General features: G+C 39.6%; 1 protein-coding gene across 1 annotated transcript in view; it reads right to left on the reverse strand.

Annotated features, from left to right (window-relative positions):
- The window catches only part of LOC102212243 (transmembrane O-mannosyltransferase targeting cadherins 2), a 64,638-nt gene that overhangs the window by 33,493 nt on the left and 11,439 nt on the right, over positions 1 to 19,706 (reverse strand). The window contains exon 2 of the mRNA XM_005733460.1: positions 1,004 to 1,619. Within this exon, the coding sequence (XP_005733517.1) occupies positions 1,004 to 1,619 (616 nt within the window). The remainder of the gene's footprint in view (positions 1 to 1,003; positions 1,620 to 19,706) is intronic.

Raw genomic sequence — 19,706 nt, forward strand, 5'->3', positions numbered from 1 at the left:
TAAAGAAGACACGAATGTGCTGACACTCTATACATAACAGAGAGTGCCACAAGACATTTGAGATGAACTGTACAAGGTTGCATCAGAAACCTTCAAGCAAACATAGGTATTTATAGATGTTTCCACAAGAAGAGATTACTATAAACAGATCCTCATGCAGACACATGCACATTTAGAGTGAGACTGTCCTTGTACAGTAAACCCAAGGGGACTTTTTATTACACTAGTTATGCATTTTACAAGGGCCATCATGTTGGCTGAAGAGCAGCTTCTCTAATCAAATGAGGAGTGTGGAGTCACACACTCTTTCCCATAATCAGATGAGTCACCACGTCAAGGTTGTCTTCCTTAAATAACTTAACTTTGGAAGGGGGGGGGGGAATTGAGCCATGCCGGGTTTCCCTGCAGAGGAAGCACATGTTATCTTTGTGTGTGTACATCTGTGTATTAACTGTGTGTATAACCAAATACACCTGAGAAGGATGTGCTGTTGCTTCTCTGCACATACCTTTTGTCACCTTCAAATGAGAAATCAACTCACCCCTGAAATAGCTTTTTCCTGTCCAAGCCCCGTTTCCTCAAATGCACATGTATCCACGCATATGAGTCCGAGATCCTAATTTAGATTTCCTTGCATGAATGTGTATCCATTTACTGCAGCAAATTGAAGGTGGTGGCAGCATTGTAAGGAAGTGAAAAACTTCCAATCTTCCTGTTTAGCAGGCGAATGAGGAAAGCTTATTTTTCATGCAGCAACTACGGAGTCTGCATAAGCAAACAGCTTTCCTAATTACACCACTAATGAAAGGCAAACACACAATTCACACACAAACAAAACCTTGTTAAATACACACACAAAACCTAATCCAGGAACCATTAACAGCTGGCAGGCTGAGGCTCACCTCTAAGGGAAGGAAGAGGAAATTGGGGTGCGCAGAGATGCCAAAACAAGAGCCAGTGAAAATACACAGACATTTACCCCCGGCGGCAAGAATTCATTTACCTTTCCTAATAGGTGAAGAAGTGCCTGGCGAAACCGGAGCCTCTGGAACACGAAGAGGTCATACACAGCTGACACAGCCAGCACCGTCACCCCCTGCTCCTTCCAAAGCATGCTGGCTGCTGCAAACCACAGGCTGCCCAGCATCCAGCCCCAGCACCTGATGACAGAGCCTCCACCACATTGCCTGTTCTGGAAGGCCCCATGTGGCACCGGTCGGAGTCCACAGTGTCGCACATAGCAGAGAAGAGACAGCAAGAAAAACAAAGCGGCACCAACGTCCGCCCTTCCCACCACACCAGCGACTGCTTCAGTGTGAATCGGGTGGGAGGCAAAAAGAAGGCCTGCCAAAAGGCTCCACAATCCCCCACCCAGCAGCGGCCGGCTGAAGGCTGTGACAAGGGCTGTGACCAGGCCGTGCAGCACCACATTCATTAAGTGGTAGCCCCAAGGGTTGAGGCTGTGCAGGGAGTAGTTGAGGCGGAAGGAGAGAGTGCAGAGTGGACGGAAAGACTTGTGGCTGCCACTGTGAGTGAGCAAAGTGCCCCAGAAGTCGTCATACAGGATGTTGGTCCAGGGAGTCTCAGGGAGAAGGTCCTGGTTGGTCTTGATGGCTCGGCTGAAAGAACAAAAGGAATAGGTCTGAGGCGTTTATTGATTTAATATTGATATTTTGTGCTATGAGCCAACATTTTCAACATACAAGTATGGGTGTAGTCAGTTTAAAATATTAGATTAAAGCAACTTTAAGGTCAACATTCTTTAAAACGTGTTTTCAACTGCATGTATTAACAAAGAATTTCTTTGCAGAAGCCCTTACGTAGCATCCATCTGAATTGTGTACACGGAGATAGGAGTCATTTGGAATACCAAGTTTTCTATCTTGCTAATCATGCACTCATAAGTGAAACTTAATAGCCAAATGCAATGAGAACACCACAGAGTATTTGATTAAACACAGAGACATGTGCACGCTGCTGAGCTCTCACACACGCAGCATGCGCATATGTCACATGTACCTGCAAACACACACACACACACAGACAGGTGGTATAACACCCCCGAGGTTCTGCGGATTCTCGTAATTAGCGTCTCATTACTGAGGGACATGAGCAGCATTCATGTACAGTCACAGACTGCAACAAATGAAGATCACAGCAGAGACTGATGAATGGGATCGCTGCTACAACAACAACAACTCGAAGCCAGGTGAGTGAAAGAAAAAGCTTGCGTAGATATTCCGCAGATTTATAAGTGTTTGCCAGGAGAAAAGTGAGACCACAAAATAAAGACAAAGGAATCAGTAACAGAGGGGAAACTGCAGTGAAATTTACATTTTCCATACACTTTAATAAAAGTCTGTGTTGTCACAAAACATCTCCAGACACTTACTTGAACAAACTGACCTTTAACAAACTTTAGTCAGTCAAATGATAAAAGTCACTGAATGTCTTGTTAAATTTTTTATTTACTTTTTTCTGTAATCATTAAATTTTCAAGAAATCATTTGTCACTGTGGTCTGCTCTTTGCAATAAGTCAGTAATATTGTTATCATAACTACAAAGTCACCAACTTAGCCACACACACACATACACACACACACACACACACACACAGATTCCTCCATCAGCGAGAGAAGCCCTCTTTTCGTGGAAAGCAGCGGTGCATATCCAGTTTTGTTTTGTTTTTTTGCAGCATTTGCTTTCCCACCATGAACAGCCCTGTCAGATAACAATTATTCTTGCTTCACAGCTGCATGCATACAGCAACCATTCAACATATAATTTATATCAATTTCTGTCAAGACTTGTTCTTCAAATTGTGCAATATAAAATGTCACCACTGAAGACAAAAAACAAAACAAAGAAACCTGTCCTTGTTCTTTCATGTGCTCACTACATCCTAACACCTTCTGTGTGACTTTCCTCTTTTCCTCCTCCTTGGGAGCTCCATTTTTACCATCCTTCGTCTAATATATCCACTATCCTTCCTCTGCACCTTTCCAAACCATCACAAGCTTGCCTCTCCAATTTTGCCTCCGAACTGCTCAACCTGAGCCGTTCCTCACATACATTTCTAATCCTGTCCCTCCTGGTCACGCCCAATGAAAATCATAAATCCTTAACTCTGCCACCTCCAGCTTGTAAACCTTCCCCTTTACTCTTGCTACCATTCTTCTGTCACAAATCACACTTGTCTCCATCCACTCCACCCTGCCTGCACTCTCTTCTTCACCTTTCCTGTGCACAGTCCATTGGCTTGAATGGTTGAAGCCAGGTATTTAAACTCATCCACCTCATCAATACTTCTAGTCCTTGCATATTCACAGCTTCAGTCCCTACATTTAAAGGCCTTTATTTTTTTTTTTACCTATTACCTCTGACAACACCTACCCATGATCCTCCTCCTCCTGTCTTCGGAGCACAGTTTCCGCTCCACTGGCATCCTACTGATCAACTGTACCAAAGGCGGTTGTTGTTAACTGATCTGGCATGGATGTGTAATTGATGGCTCGCATATATGATTTGGCATTGATTTTCTGCTCAATGTCCTTCCTGACGCAACCCAGGCCTGTGACCAGCGTGTGCCGGGGCCCACACCCCACACCCACTCAAGATGACTTTGACCTTTCATCACTTCATCCTTGGGTTCAAGTGCCAAATCTTCCATCATCACATGGAAGAGATATTGCATTTACAACAATGAAACAAAATTACCTACAGCCAGCTAAGCCATAAAAATAAGTGCAGCATTTGAAAAGCAGGACTGATGCACTGAATAAATGAAAGGGGGATTGAAAACACCAGAACACCAGTGTCTGCACTGAAAAATCTGCCGAGTGTTTGCTGGATAGTAATTTGATGCAATGTCAAGTATCACTGAGGCAGTGTGGTTTTCAAAGAAGGGTTGCATGCTGTCGAGAATGCAGCCTAATGAGTACCTACGAGGTGACTGGAGCAGACAAAGAAAATATTACTGTAGATCAAATTATAGTGGATGTAGAAAAACAGAGAAGCCCACAATACAAGAAATATGCCACTAATTGTTGGAACAGGAAATAAGAGTAAACTGTGTTTAATTTATAACATAGAGAAAACCAAAAGATAGCCAGATCTACTGATCTCAGAGCTGACTTGCCAATTAAAAGCAGCTGGGTGATGACAACAAGCAGATTCATTCCAGCTTTTCTTATCCTCTGAGGACAATGCTGCTCTTTTTTTTTTTTTTTTTTTTTAAACCAGGCTGAATATATTATTTTAATATCGCTAGGAGAAGCTTGGGTTATGTGAGGTTGATTGCAAAAGCTTTGCGTTTCCAGGATTTTAACACTGACCCAGTAGTATCCCCTGCTTTCTCTCTGTCTGGGTTTGATCATCCTTTGCAATGTTTCTGTGTTTGTGCATGGCACACTCGGGAAGGAAAGGAACAGCAAAAGGAGGCCAGTTGGGGACTTCCTTTGTCTACAGACTGAAACTCAGAGCTGAGCTTATAAAAAAAATAAAAAGAGGACAGGGGAGAAAAAGACCGAGATGTCGGCCTGTAATAGAAGACAAGATAAAAGTAAAAGAATAACTAAGACAGCAAAGAGAGGGAAAACAGTCAACCCATTAGCCTACAGATCCAGTCTCAAAACAATAACTGCTGAAGGAATTAATTTAAATGTTTTTTTCCTTTAAGCCTTCAGTCCTGTCATCGCGTGAGCTGTAGTAAATTCCTGCATTTCCCAAGATTGTTCTGTCAGGGAAAAGCATTGTGTATTTCTCAGGCTCTCACTTACAGCATATAATATTTCTAAGGAGGCGGTGCATTACATCATGCAGTTTACAAAGCCTCTTCCTTTTTTACTGTAGTTCCACATTGAGCTGTTATTTTAGAAATGATTTACAGTCCCAGCATAGCGTGGAGCATGAGGACAGCAAGGACTGAGGATACAAGGAAAATAAATGTATCCCAAGTTTATCAAAATTCAAGTCTTTAAAGTAATCTCACATTGCAACTCATTCTATGCTTATCCCAAAACACTCCTAAAAGATGTTGGCAATTTACTGAAGCAGAATAAATATTTTGTCCGTGAAAATCTGCAACTCTGCTCACGCTTCTTCCCATCCTGTCCCTTTGGGCGCTTAGTTAGCACACCATGAAATCCATACATGGCTTGATTCAGTCTCACCCAGCTCCCTTGTGTCCCTCTCCATGTCTTGGGTCTCAAAACTCTGCGGTGATAAATAATTTAAATATTCAAATCAGCGCCAACCACTCATCTCCCTCCCTGCTCCTGCCCGGCACTGGAGGATGAAAAGAATGCATTACCCATGAGAGTTTGGCAACGGGTCTGTGCATGCGCACGCAAAGGAATAAATGGTTACATGCGACGTGTCCGTTCTTTGTGTTTGCGAGTGCATGCGCATGTGAGATTGTGTGACAAGAGAGCCTGTGCTGATGGCTTCATTGAGGCCCGTCTCTGCAGCGGTGCAGATAGAGTGGCCTCCCAGAGTGATTGCTCTTACAGAAGGGGGTCTTTTGTATTCAAACGCCGTATGTGGGGCAGGCAGGCAGGCTGCAGGGCACTCTATTCACAATCCGTAAAGTACAGGACGGGGTTTGGGCTTTTCAATTTTCTTCCCCCCCCCCCAACCTTTTTTTGGTGGGGGGAGGTAATGAGGGATTTCCACATTGTCTGAAAGGACACATTGGTGAGCAGGGATTTTTTTCCCCCTCTTTAGATCAATTTGTGATGGGGTGAGGTCTACTTTCACCTGTCCGCTGCTTTTAGTGGAAAGAAAATTGGCTGTCTTTCAGTGTTTGGGTATGTTTTTTTTCTCATTATGCAAATGGACCTCTCCAAGCGGTGATCTCACCACCAGTCATTTGGTTTTTCATGTGTTGTTGTTGCCTACAGACACACAGACTTTTTCCTACACTGAATGTGAAAAATACAAATATTTCACAAATATTTATTCTAAAGTGTCTTCAATATATTCTAAGTTATGCCCTGCATAAACTTCATAAATGACAATTTTACCAAAACCCAGTTAAAAGACAAGCAAATTCCTGAACTTTAAGAAGATTGAATTTAAAAGTAAATGTATTTAAAAAAAAAACAAATATAGCATACCAGCAGATATTACTACCATTTTTTACTATTTTGTCCCTTTGCTACAGTGCAATAAAATGCGTAACATCCTTAACGGCTTAAGGATTTATATTTACTGTCACTAACAACCAATCAAAGTCACGAGGTGCACAAACTTGGTCTACAGAGCTAGTTCACTGATTAAAGAAAGAACTCTAAGCATTTACTCAATTGCTCAAAGGTCAGATCACATCCCAGAAGAGGCTCCCATGCTCTGTCAGAACAGATGAGGAAAACAGGAGACATACACAGGAGCATCCTGACAATTTTCAAAATAAAACACCCCGCTTCTGGTCTACTTTGCAGTATTACACTTTACAAAAAATACTATTGCAAGAGTGACTTTAGGATATTTTAGTTATATTTAGTATGTTTTTTTAAATGCACTCCTCAGTACTAAAAGGGAGCATTCCAGGAGTTCTAGGTACACTTGTAAGTCGTTGTGATTTCAAAGTAAGTTTCAGGGTTGTAAGTAAGCACTGAGAACAATTTTGTAATCACTTTCAGTGACCCTTAGAAATTGTCTCAGTTGCAGATATGCTGCAGACACCATGATCGAGTAGTCATTCCTGTTACGCTTTTTATTTCGTGTTTGCTTAAGGTTGGCCTGAAAACTGATGGTGGTGTTTTGTAGTGTAGTGTCTCTGGCATCACAAAACTTGTGTTTGCAGACCAGGCAGATGTCTGCAAACACATGCTCTCCATCTGATGAGGAAATTTATGTCAGTAAGACTGAAAAAGAGCCCAGCACAATAAAGCCACCGGATCCCCTCCTTGTAGGGGTCGAGGCTTCAAGAGCTCCATGTGTTGTCATATTGTATGGACATCAGCTAAAATCTTGAATCCCAGGATAAACAGACTGCATCCCATCCAAAACTTGTTTCCTTAACTGCAACCTTTTAAAGTTCAGCTTACAGATTTCTCTCCCACTGCGTGCTGGGTGAATAAATCATTAGTTTACATGTTTTTTGCGACCTTTACTCAAAGGACAACATTATTAACAACATTGCAAAACACTGCACTTGAGCCTATTTTAAATATTTGGGCTCTCGTCCAGCTTCGTACGTCTGCAGCATGTACACTGGCAAGCTTGTTCCGCTGTAATAAACACGTCTAGTATAAACTGCCATCACTTAGCATAATCAGAACTGGCTGAATTACAGGCTTTTTGAGCAGAGTGCATCCTGCTGCTCCACGACAGCAGTAACGAGATGGATTAGCCAATCATCATAAAACAGGATTGTTAATGGACACTGGCCTAGACATTATTTCATGGATATCATCACCTCTTGGTTCGGTTTCCTTTCACTTCTCTTCCATTTGCTTCTATTAATACAGATCCATTTCCCCATTTTTTTTTTAAATTCACTTCTGCTTTATATAAAGTCAACACCACTTTCTCCATTTCCTCCATTTCATTTCTTTTGTCCTCCACCTTTCTCTTTATCTTCGCCATCAGCCTCTAAAGCCTTATCTGCTCCAGATCCTGCTTCGCTACCAAACCTTTTACAATATGACTTGTCTGGCCAAGATCTATTAAATTCCCATCTCCTTTACTTGAGCAATCTCAGAGCTAATTAAACTCACAGACAGAGAGCGGCAGCAGACCGGCCTATTCACACACTGCTAATCTTGGTCTGGCGCACCGTTGAAGTAAACACGGCGCTGATGCTGCTGGCTTTATGCAGAAGTATCAGGAATGCAGATAATTAAAACTTTGCGAGGAGAAAAACTGTCCGCAATGGAGGGGACAAAGAAAATTCATATCACACTGGCACAGCAGAAAATGTGTACAGGTGGAGGGTTTAATTAGAGAGCCGCCATCTCTGTAAACAAATAAGAGCTGCAAGACTTATCATGTGTTTGTGCACCCATTTCATTCTGAAGTTAATTACTGTTATGGAGGGGCACAAATGCCAAAATCTGAAATAAATGAATAACTAACTCAGTAAACAAATATGCCAAATATGGCATTAATTCATTTCAAAAATATGAATTCATGAATTTGTATTTGTAGTATTCATTTCTTTTGTTAATATTAGTTTCCCTTTGCATTCAACACTTTATTTCCCAAATAAATTTAAGTATCTATTAAAGTCATTTCTTTGTTAATTCATTCATGCCCGTGTTTATTTTTCATGTCAATTCTACATTTAATATCAAATGAACTGTTCACTGACTCACTTGTTTTAACTTATTTGATTCTAATAGTCTATTAAAATGAATTGAAAAATAAACCTCTTTTAATATCACTTTGAGCTTAATCTGTATATTTTCTCTGCATCGTCCTTGCTTTGAAGTATTTGAATTATTAAACTGACATATATATATATGCTTCTGAAAACACTGCTGATAAAAACACTTGTCAATAAATAGATTTGGGAACCTTTGAGTTCTTAAAATTATTAGCATTTTAACTGTGCTGCAACCAAAGTCCACTTATTGATTTCATCTTCATTTCAATTCAGTCTCACATACAGTGGGATAAAGGCCAGTGTGATAAAGAGAGGGCTTGTATATGGGTGGATGTAAAGAGTCCAGAGAGCTTGTGTGTTAATCCAATGCTAACAGGATTAGAAGGTGATCATATAGTGCTCTGAGTTTCTGAGACATGCACAGAGGTTGAGGTCAATAACTAATCTGATTTAGGTCTGTGTATTATATGTATGTGTGCTCAAGTCTCCTCACTTGTGATTCTACAACACAGTGTCCTGATCCAGCAGCGCATAACCTCGTCTGGAGCAGGTTATGTTCAGAGTTTTGGTTCGTCATGGATTCTTTTTCCCATGACATGCTCTAACTGCCTACACTCATCATAGGCATGAATGTCATGGTAATTTGGGGCTTTTAATGAATCCTTTGAACTGTTCTTTTTCCAGGGTGGAATGAACAGACAACATACAACTTTAATAACTTAAAAAAAAAAAAAAAAAAGAATTGGGTGAACAAGTGTGACTTTATTTTTTTGAGCTGCAGAAGCCGACATACACAAGTTCAATGCCGTGTGGAGAAAAGATTGAGCTGTTTGGCCAAAATGACAAGACGAGTGAAGTTTAGGTTTTCAAACCTCAGAACACTGTACCAGCTGTTAAGCATGGTTATGGTAGTATCATGCTTTGGGGCTGTTTTGCTGCATATAGTACTGGTACACTGCACAAAGTGGATGGAATAATTAAGAAGGTAGAAAACCTCAAAGCTCTTCTTTACCTCAAATCAATATCCAGACAGTTAAAACCTGGACACAATTGGGTTTTCCAATTCTAAATACAAAGCAGGCTAACATTAAACTTCTGCGAAAAATACCAGAATATTCATGCCCTTGATGAGTGTATGTAAATATCTGACCAGAACTATAGTTTCAGCAATTTATGTCCATTAAGTTGGTGATGCAGATAATCTCTAAATATGTTTTTATAGATGTTTTTATCCTTATCTGCTGAAACATTTTACACTGCTAACTGCAGCTAGTAGAACAGATAATCAATCCATTTTATCACAATTTCTGCTCAACAACTGCAAAAATCTAGTATAAAGTCATTATGTTTGCTTGCTTGCCCCAAGTCATTCACTGGCTGATTATGATCTGCTATAATCCTGTGAGTACGTTGCCACAACATGATGACAGACTATGAGGAGATGATGATGAAGATGAGTGAGATGCTGAGGGGGATCAGAACCCACAGTTCATAATTACCCGTTCTCAACATTACCTAAAGTAATTACCCCTGGTAAACCTACTTTTTTCTTATTTGAACCGTAATTTTTCTCCTCATACTTATGCTGGAGACTCAATGAGAAAATAAAGACATTCATCATTTTTTTATCAACTTTTGTATCTGTTTAGTTTGTGTATCTGAAAGGTCAGGAAGTGAGCATTAAGGGTGTGTTTAAACATCACACGTCATCAACGCGACTCGCAGAACAATACCAGAAGTGGCACCGCTAATTTCCCACACTTTGTCCCACGCCAGTGTGGCACGAATATGGGAGGAGGGGGGAAAAAAAATGTATAAATGTCTAAGATAGCATTCATAAAACCCATGCAGCTAGTGGCCTGGGGAAAGACTTGTGCAAAGGTTTTCAGAGGCTCTTCCTTTTCCTTGTGCGTGAGGCAACATCTGATATTAATTTGGCTGATTTTATGCAGAGTTCAGATAATGAATTGTTTCTTTCAATCAACTGAAATGTACTAAATGTGATAAACAGCTGCTGGATGGTGTTCCATACAATATGGGCTCTGAAAACTGGCAAGATTTTCATTTGGTTTTTATGTTATTTGAAAGAAAACCTGAGACACAAGAGGAAGCTTATTTTATATTCAAGGTACCAGACTTTTTTTTTTTTCTTGCTCGCTCAGTTTGTTGGATCTATATTTTCCATTGATTTAATAGCCCATCATGCTGCTCCCAGCAGTTTTCCCTTGGGTGGAAAAAAAACCCCACATTCAGCTGAATGAACAGACCATTTAGATGACTGATTTTAACTCTTCACGTAAATGTGAAATAGCTGCAATTAATTCAGCAAATGTGCATATTTGCAGCCATTTCTGTGGTCACAAATCCCTCCAGTGGATGTATGTTTACTCTGAGGAAATGCTTCTTGACCAAGTGTTTATGAGGAAATTGTTTATTGTGTAAAGGTAGCCCACTATCCCAACAGCTGTATATAAACAAAACTTGCACAAACACTGTAAAGGAAAGGCTGGTTTTCTCAATCTCTGTTATTGAAAACACTGTACAAATATCCGTCACTTCAATGCAACCCAGCGTTGCACTGACATACATAATTAGGCTGTAAAGAAGTTACAGTTGCATCCACATACTGTTTTTGCATTCATACACTCCTGTGTCCACATACCATGGACCAAATGCAAAGCTGTCCATCCCTTAACTGCCCATCCACTTCAAGGAATCTTTTGAGTTACAAATTGTCTGAACTGCTCATTTATGTTAATTATTTTCTGTAGCCACTTACAGTATATGCCTCATACATGTGAATTTAGCTATTCTGAATGAATAGCTAAATTTGAGTAACTATTTAAGGACATGGTTCAGAGTTCATATAAAGTCCCGATCAAAAGTTTAAGACCACTTAAAAAATGGCAAAAAAAATCACATTTTGCATGGTTGGATCTTAAATAAGGTTCCAAGTAGAGCTTCAATATGCAACAACAAGAAATGGGAGTGAGTAATAACTCAAATTTGCTTTCACTCTAAAAACAGATAAACTAATTTGCTATGTCATGTATAAACTGTGATGACACCTAATGGACAACTGGAGACCAGCGCTGCAGCATTTGGTCTCAGCCCAATTAAATATTATAACTATCTGCAGATTTAATTGTTGCAATTAATTGTAAGCTCTCACTTATGACTCATCACTGAAGTCCAGCTGTTTTAGCTTCAGGTCAACTCAGTGTTGATTAGGATAAAGGCGCCTCTACATCCTCAGTCTGCCTAAACTGGCGAGTCAGAGCAAGAGATTTCTTCCGGGGGCTTTGAGCTTCAAAGAGGGAGAAACAGTGTGAGTTCAACATCAGGAAGTTGGCTGTCTCTCTTTTGTCAGGGAACGGACTTGCTTTCATGTTTCCTATAAAGCCGGTTTCCTGATAAGCAACGCAACTAAAACCCAACAGTGCACCGCCCTAAGTCAATGCCCTAAATAAACCTTGAACACGAATTGTCCAATTTTTAAGTCTCTTAATGTATATCAGAATTGTTTCACAAGTGTTCAAACCTTGTAATATCGGCTTTGATTAGTGTGAAAAGTACTGACGAAAGGCTGGGAATTTGATATAACAATGAGAAAACTGACTTTAGTCTAAAGCATGCGTGAAGCTATGTGAAAATTCATGCCTCTTGCAAATATCGTGACTGGTTGAGTGATGCTGATGATTCAGTTTATGTAGAAATTATAGATGTGGTTTTGTCTTAAATTACATGTTTCATTATTTTCTGTTTTTATTATACTTAACAAATCAAATGAAAATACTATCAACAACAACTGGGTCTAATGATTTGTCTGTTTACCCATGCGATCTTGGTAGCTCTGGCTAACTGAACCCCATGTTGCTCCCAGTGGAAGGCAATTACCTTGTATGGCAACCAATGATATGTTAATGAGAAACACAGTAAAGAGTTTTACAGAGCTTTGGTAAGGTTAAATGAGTGCAGACCTTTTATCTTAACCCAAAGTGACAGATTTGGGGAAATATAAGACTCAGACTTACTGAAAATTATTTCTGTCTGTTTAGCTTTAGTTTAGAGCCAGGAAGTAATTAACTTTACTGGTTTTGTCCTTTTACAAGTACTGAACCCCCAAGAAATACTTCCATTCTGCTCGTTAGATAAGTATCTTCTGTTCATGCTCAACGGACAGTAAAAACTAGTATAAACCAATTGATGTGATCCAATTCTCAGCACTTTTTTGATACAATGATGAGCTGTTCACTGTTTTAAAGACTGAAACAAAGTTTTGTTTAAAACTTTCAAAGTCTTGAATAAAACCCACTGTCAATATATGGAATTAGTGGTAAAAAGATCATGAACCTAATCATTGAGAGTGTTACTCCCTCGTCTGTTTTTCAGCAGATTGATTACCCAGTCTTTATCTCCATCTATGTGATTGATTGATCACTTCCCATTACGCTTGTCCTGTAAAATCGAAGTGATCTGACTACAATGCCTCCACTGCCACCTCAGCTAAAAATGGTGGCTGGGGCCCCTGCAGCATTTCCTGAGAGCTGATGTCAATAAAAGGTTGTGATGAATCCTCAGACTCACCAGCGGGAAGGCTATGAGAAATCAATTGCTAATAAATCTAATGCTTTACATCTCTATGGGGGGAGCAGAGCAGGTGCAGTGAACAGAAAGACTTGGTTGAGATTTAAAGTGGCCAGCCCTCACAGCACAAATAAAAGCTTTATGTTGAAAGGGGTTAGGGTTAACTTACTGGACTGAATTGCAGAAGCTGTGCAACTGTTCATCCTTGAAGAATAGCAGTTTAAGTATGTTGCAGACCAGCTGTATAGAGTTGTTGTACAAATGACTAGATGCATTTATGCAGAAAAACAATAGAGACTAAGGCTTGGCTAGCATTTCAAGTGTAGCCTTTCAATTCAACAGCAAATTACAGTTTTACATCTCCATGAACACCCACAGACCACCAGGAATGCTTATGCAGAGTTGTGTTTATCCTGTATACATTAAGATGGGAGCCCTACTGCAAAATTTATAGAATTCTGCTAAGCCTCACCCAATAAATATGCCATACAGTTTGGTACTGTGCCCAACAGCACACACAGCGTGAAACACAACACAGGAGCAATGGATGCTGAGTTTTATAGGGTTTCCCCACACAGCCACCTCTTATCAGTGAAACAGTGGCCAACTCTAACACCCTCCATCCCACCAGTAAGATCCAGCCAGAACAACCTCCAGCAATGTTACCAAAAAGCAAATGAGCAGCCAATCACCTCTCAGTTTTCCATCTAGCTTAGGCTCGACAGTTAATTACAGTGTCTGACTGTGGATGTGTAATTAGAGAGGCCTCCGCGAGTCGCCTGCATCCCGTGATAAATGTGATGCTTGATTAAAAACGGACAGAGCTCTGTACCCTGACTTAGTCAAACAATGCATAAATCAGTGTTGTGTACAGGCTGGGGATATGGTGTAAAATGCAAGGTTGTTGTTGTTGATTATTGCTTCAACATGAAAAGCAAAGAAAGCCTGCTTTACTCAGGTCTTAATTTGCTGCGTCCCATTTTTTATCACCTCATACTATGTGAAAACAAGAGTTTATACTTAAACCCCAAACTACTATTTAAATGTAAAAAAAAAAATTAAAAGGAATTTTTGTTTAACTTCAAATTCAAAAGTACTGGGGGAAAAAGAACCAGTTTTACAAATTAATTGTTATGCTATGCTTAATTGCTTAATGTTATGGTTAATTCAACTAATTAAGCATAACAGAGATGCTTATTCATAAAACGGTCATCACTGAGTCACAGACTATTCCTTTACACTTTATCCCAACTGATTGAGTTTTTGTGAGTTGTCATGCCCCAGAGGCCCATTCTTGGAAAAGAAAAACCCTAATTAATTATAAGTCTATAATTATATTTCAATTAAAACTGCAATTTAATCAACCAGAAGTCTATGGCACAATCCAGGAGGGGATGTCCCTAAAATTGTTGTATTAATTTAGGCTAATGTTCTCTCTATTATTGCAAAATCAGGCCACCAAACAGCCGGACAAATCCTGTAGGAAGCCTTTGGACTGCATCATAGATGGAGAAGCATATTAATATATAACATATGAATATATATTTTGTTGGCTTTGGAATATGAAATGCTTTAAGATAACATTAGCTTTTCACTTCTCAGTGAGGCTCTGAAAACAGAGGTACCTGCATTTTGTTATATTCATATTACACTTGTCACAATACAAAACCGTCAATCTTTATGCCTTACAATAAAAGACACTATATGTGGAATTTTTTTCAATAACACATTGCTAACAAAAGAAGCATTGTTTTAATGAAGAACAAGACTGGTCTGAGCAATTGTATTCACCTACAGCCTTGTAGGAAAAAATGAACGTGTGCACCGGCCAAGTTAATATTTATAAAGACTGCTTAACACTACATTGTTGTTGAATCGGGAGCTTTACCCTCACAAAACTTTGCCTAAAGATCAGGGTTGCAGTCTTTAAGATGGGTTTGTTGTGCTGCTGGTTTGTTGTGCTGCTGTGCAAGTGTTCAGCTGCTAGTGAAGGGAGGGGCTGTGTGTCTACAGCAGTTCTGTGTGAAGCTGTGCATTAGCTGGAGGAGGTGAAGATGGCGCTGCCGCTTTTAATACTGTTGAAAAATGGATATTAGTATCCAAGTATTTGTTTGTTCTTTTGATAACCACAAGTAGTAGATCTATTCTTTCTTCTGGCATTTTCCTGTTTGAGGTTACCTGGGCTTTACTGCACCAGTTTTTTCTGTTTAGTCTTTACTCCCTCCCTTCATCATCTTCCACATGTTCATGAGTCTTCCTCATCATTCCGTGCATTTTGGGGTAGTTTTTTTTTTTTTGCTTTTGTGTTTTGTCCATTTTTGGGACTCTTCTGTTCTATCAAGCATCACTAATTGAAGTTTTTTAATCTTCTTAATTTTGTCTTTCTCTTTCTCTTATGTCCATTTGTCTGCAGCTGGGTCCAACTTAGAAACAGTGTTGCAGCAGTACAGCCTGTCTACCACTAAATTGTGCAACTGAAGTCTCCATTAAAGAAAAAATTATTACATTGTATTTTTGTATCCAAATACTCTAAAATTGTATGTATTGTGACTATAATATTAAACAGCAGGTAAAATTCTCTTTCCTTTTCCTCTTTAATTCACTTCACCTTTTGCTTCTACAATCAATTCCACTGGCCTACTTCCAAATAGCTCCAGGTGTTGGCACAGTGACCTATAAAAAGGTGCACCCCCCGCCACCTAAACTAATCACTATGAAACACTCCTTCCATATTTGAATTGAAATAGCGGGTCCAAGACCAGGCCAGTGCCTGGCATTGATTGTTCTCTATGGGGAATAGATGGGTGTTGACAGGTCACGAAGAGTCGTGTCTCCGAAATGATTGCCAGTGTTCTCGTCTCACTTTTCACCCAAGTCCAGCTGTGTAACTTAAATGCACATGTTCAAATTTACACGCAGAGCACCAGGTGTGGACACAAAGCATCACCGATTCCCTGTCCGTTCTTGCTGGCCTAGTTTGTTCACTTGCAATGTCCAACAGAGTCTATTGTCCTTCACCAAGGATAAGGTTCCCTCTCTTGTTCTCCTTAAAAGTAGCACACAGACATTTTTTTAAAAAAAATGGTATTTTAAATTTTTTTAATTCCTGAAGGTTAATCAAAAAATTATGAGGATTCTATAATCATACTACAGATCTTTGCCACTGAGACACGACTTCTGTTCAGACTTTGCCGTTTCTTTGAGAAACTGGATCGGTTTTGATCTGCAATCGAGATTATAATGAAGACAAGTTTAATTGCTGATGACAAATCACAGAGCCAGTAGAGGATTGCAGTGCTGCCAAGGGAGCAGCTGGAGAAACAAAGCAGCATTCTGTTTCTGCTCAAACGCTTTCTGTCTCTGATTAGGAAAAAAAATTCACTATAACGCTCCCCCAGAATCGTTTTGTAATCCGATCACAAATTTAAAAATGCAGCTATTTTGAGAATGTGGAGGATTTGCATTATACGTAAAGAATGGCTACGAGTCTTACAGAAAACGGTGTTCAGTGTCACATTCTGGACCAGTCAAGTTTCTCTGTGTTTTGACAGCTTTCAGTGGTCAGATTCACATGCAGAATTTGTAATGGCCAAGTAAGCTGCACTAACAGACCATACAGCACTGTATCCAATTCAGAATAGGCCCCTCTTTCTTCTGCCGTGACCAGTTGTCACATTCCAGCATTAGCCAGAGAGAAACGGCAGCTAAAGAGGGGTACCACAGGGGCCAACCCAAACTAAATCTGTCTTCTTTTCAAGGATCGGTGCTAATTATCTAAGATCTTTTCAAATTCTGATCTGTGATCTGTTAAACACGGCTGGTACAATGAAACTATTTTCCTGAACTTAACTTTAACACTGGAACCAATGGAGTCATCCCAAGAGTGGAAACAGCATCCATTTGACCCTCAAGTTTGGACAAAGCAAAAGTCGTCAAAAGTCATTCAAAGATAGTTTCATTAAAGACTTCTTTTGAAGCCTTCAATGAAACTATCTGTGGACTACTGGCAAGTGCATGGATTATGAACTGATAAGATTTGGTGGATTACACAAAAACATGCTAAATTCCCTTCCCTGCAGGAGGTTTATTATAATCCAAGTTTGTCAAACTATCAGCAGGTGTTCTAAAATATATAGCTATGTTTGAATGCTGCAGGAAACTCTATTATAAAGACCATAAAACGCATTGTGTAACACTATAAAAAGACCATATTCCCCTCTGAGATAGACTGGAGGGAAAAGCAGACATGATGTCATATTATAACATCATGACAAGTGTATGGAAGACTGGGTTACAAGTGACTGTGGCCAAGTTGTTCCCTTTGTTATTCAATACATACATATTACACAAGGGGGCAAAAAGAAACTGAACTTTTCTCTAATGTTTCCACATATATGAAGGAAACACTTTAATTTGCTTAGCTTAGCTTAGCTTAGCAAAACAACTAGAAACAGGGCCAGCTAGCTTGGCTCTTCCTGAATATAACAGATTCTGCCTGTAAGTCATGCTAATGATAATATATTGTATCGTTTCTATTCAGGGAAACTATTATATACTTTTTAAATTTTCTGTCATATATGTGAGATTCATATATTAAAAAAGCACAAAGATTAGCACAAAAAATCTGGATAAGCTCGACAACTGCTAACTAATTCCTTTTTATTTGTACAAAAAAGGCAAAGTGTAAACTAGAGACCACCTTCCTCTTGCAGTTATTGTGTTTTCGGCTATATACTCCATAATGTTGCAATTATTGAGTATATAGTAAAGTTAAGATTACACTTGCATATATACTGCAAATGTAAAGAGTTGGTCCGAGTGACATTCATTTTGTCAGACGGTGAGCACAAGGGTGCATGCAGATGTCCGTGTGCCTGTCTGTTTGTGGTGACCGCATAAACTTGAAGAACTCACTCTCCGATGATAGATGTCCAAGGTGCAAGCAATCACCCGCCACTATGAGCCATATGTTCTGGACCTGCTCTGATTTGAACCGGTTTTGGGAATTCGTTTTTAAAGCTCTTTCATATGTGTGTGGGAAAACAATTGATCCTAATCCGATGACAGCAGTCTTTGGTGTACTCCCAAACCAACACGGGATAACTTCTTATCAAATGAATGCAGTGGCTTTCTCATCTCTCCTGGCACGCAGGCTAATTCTTCTTAAATAGAAGGATTCAGGTCCACCAGTGTTTGTTCAGTGGGTGAGAGAGGTGATGAGGTGTTTGCAGATAGAGCATTTGAGATACAGTTTGAGAGGGTCTCAAAGTAAATACTACAAAACCTGGTCATCCTTTGTTGAATATGTGGAGAAGTTGTCATTTACTGAAGTATGATGTAATACTGCTTTTATCTGTGTTTGGGGTTTTTTTCTCTTTCTTTCTTTAGAGCCACCTACTATCTGTAGCAAGCCAAAAAGAACTGCGCACAATGCAGCCCCCCCCCCTTTTATTTATGTATTTATTTTATTCTATTTTTGTTTGTTTTGGGGTTTTTTTGGTGGGTTTTGTTTTTTGTTTTGTTTTTTTCTGTTTGTTTGTTTGTTTGTTTATTTGCCTTGTTCACGTGATAGTACTTTTTTTTGTATGTGCCCACAGATTACACATTTTTCTGCATCCAACTGGTTTGCCACTGCGTCGCGTAACCAGTTTCACAATGGCAGTGTTTGTAATCGCAATTCGAGTTCGAGTATTTGAGTATTTTTCTGTACTTTTGTCATATTGGAAAATTATAAATAAAGTTGTCAAAAAACTTGAAGAATTCACATACCTCAAATGGCAGACATCAAGTAGACATGAAAGAAGAATAAAAGACCGCTTGGCCATTGGGTCTTCAACTCTCCGTGTTCATATCTGTGTCCACAGTAGAGTCCAATCAAGGCCAAACGGCTATACAAATCTTTCACCTTCATGTTATCTCAACTACACAGCTATTATCGGAACAGTAAAGTTGACAGCAAGGTTGAAAATAACACAAAACCTGTGGGATCATGCCCAAAAAACGGATTCATAAGATGAAAAGAAAAAAATATATGATAAAAGATTAAGTACAAAAAAGGTTCTGGATCCCAGAAATCACTAATTTTGTGATTAAAGAAATCACTTCAGCTAGCCAACAAGTTGAGTCTTCATTTTCCTTGTAGCAACACAAGAGCAGTATCAACTCTTCAACTCTCAATAGGAAACAATCTGCTTCAAAAACAAATGATAGCATGCACCCTAATCTGAAGGGATATATGGCAAGATGCTACCTAGACAGATGTCTTTGGTTTGTCCAACAAGTATGTCAAGTATGTTTCTTCTGCTTACAACACTATTTATCAGTAGATGCTGCTGGTCATAGTAGGGAAAAAAAACAGCAAGACCACAGAGTATAGATTAAATTGGCGCTGTCAGTCAGCTCAATAACGGTCTAACTTGAAGTGGTATCACAGTTACAGGGAGCCTTGGGGTGGGAGGGTATGTCTGTGTGTATCTTTTGATGAAATATGCGCAGTGTGACGGATGAGCTAGCCCATCACGCTCCACAGTGACTGCTAATCGGACCGCTTGCTGTGTGTACACAGCACAGATACAAATCTACCACAGGCCAGCACCTTTGGATGTTTCTTTGCTCATACTCACATGAAAGGGCATGATTGATTGCCTTTAATACTGAATTTCTTTTAATCAAGGGCAAACCAATTATAGTATCGACACATTCCAAGTTCTCTTGTGTCTGCTTCTTATCAAAGTGAAAGCGAAGACACATCACAGAGCTCATATAAATTAGTCTTGTTCTTATCCAAAT

Source organism: Pundamilia nyererei, unplaced genomic scaffold, assembly GCF_000239375.1.
Source record: "Pundamilia nyererei isolate P.nyererei 1_Seehausen unplaced genomic scaffold, PunNye1.0 scaffold00052, whole genome shotgun sequence".
Lineage (NCBI taxonomy): Eukaryota > Metazoa > Chordata > Actinopteri > Cichliformes > Cichlidae > Pundamilia > Pundamilia nyererei.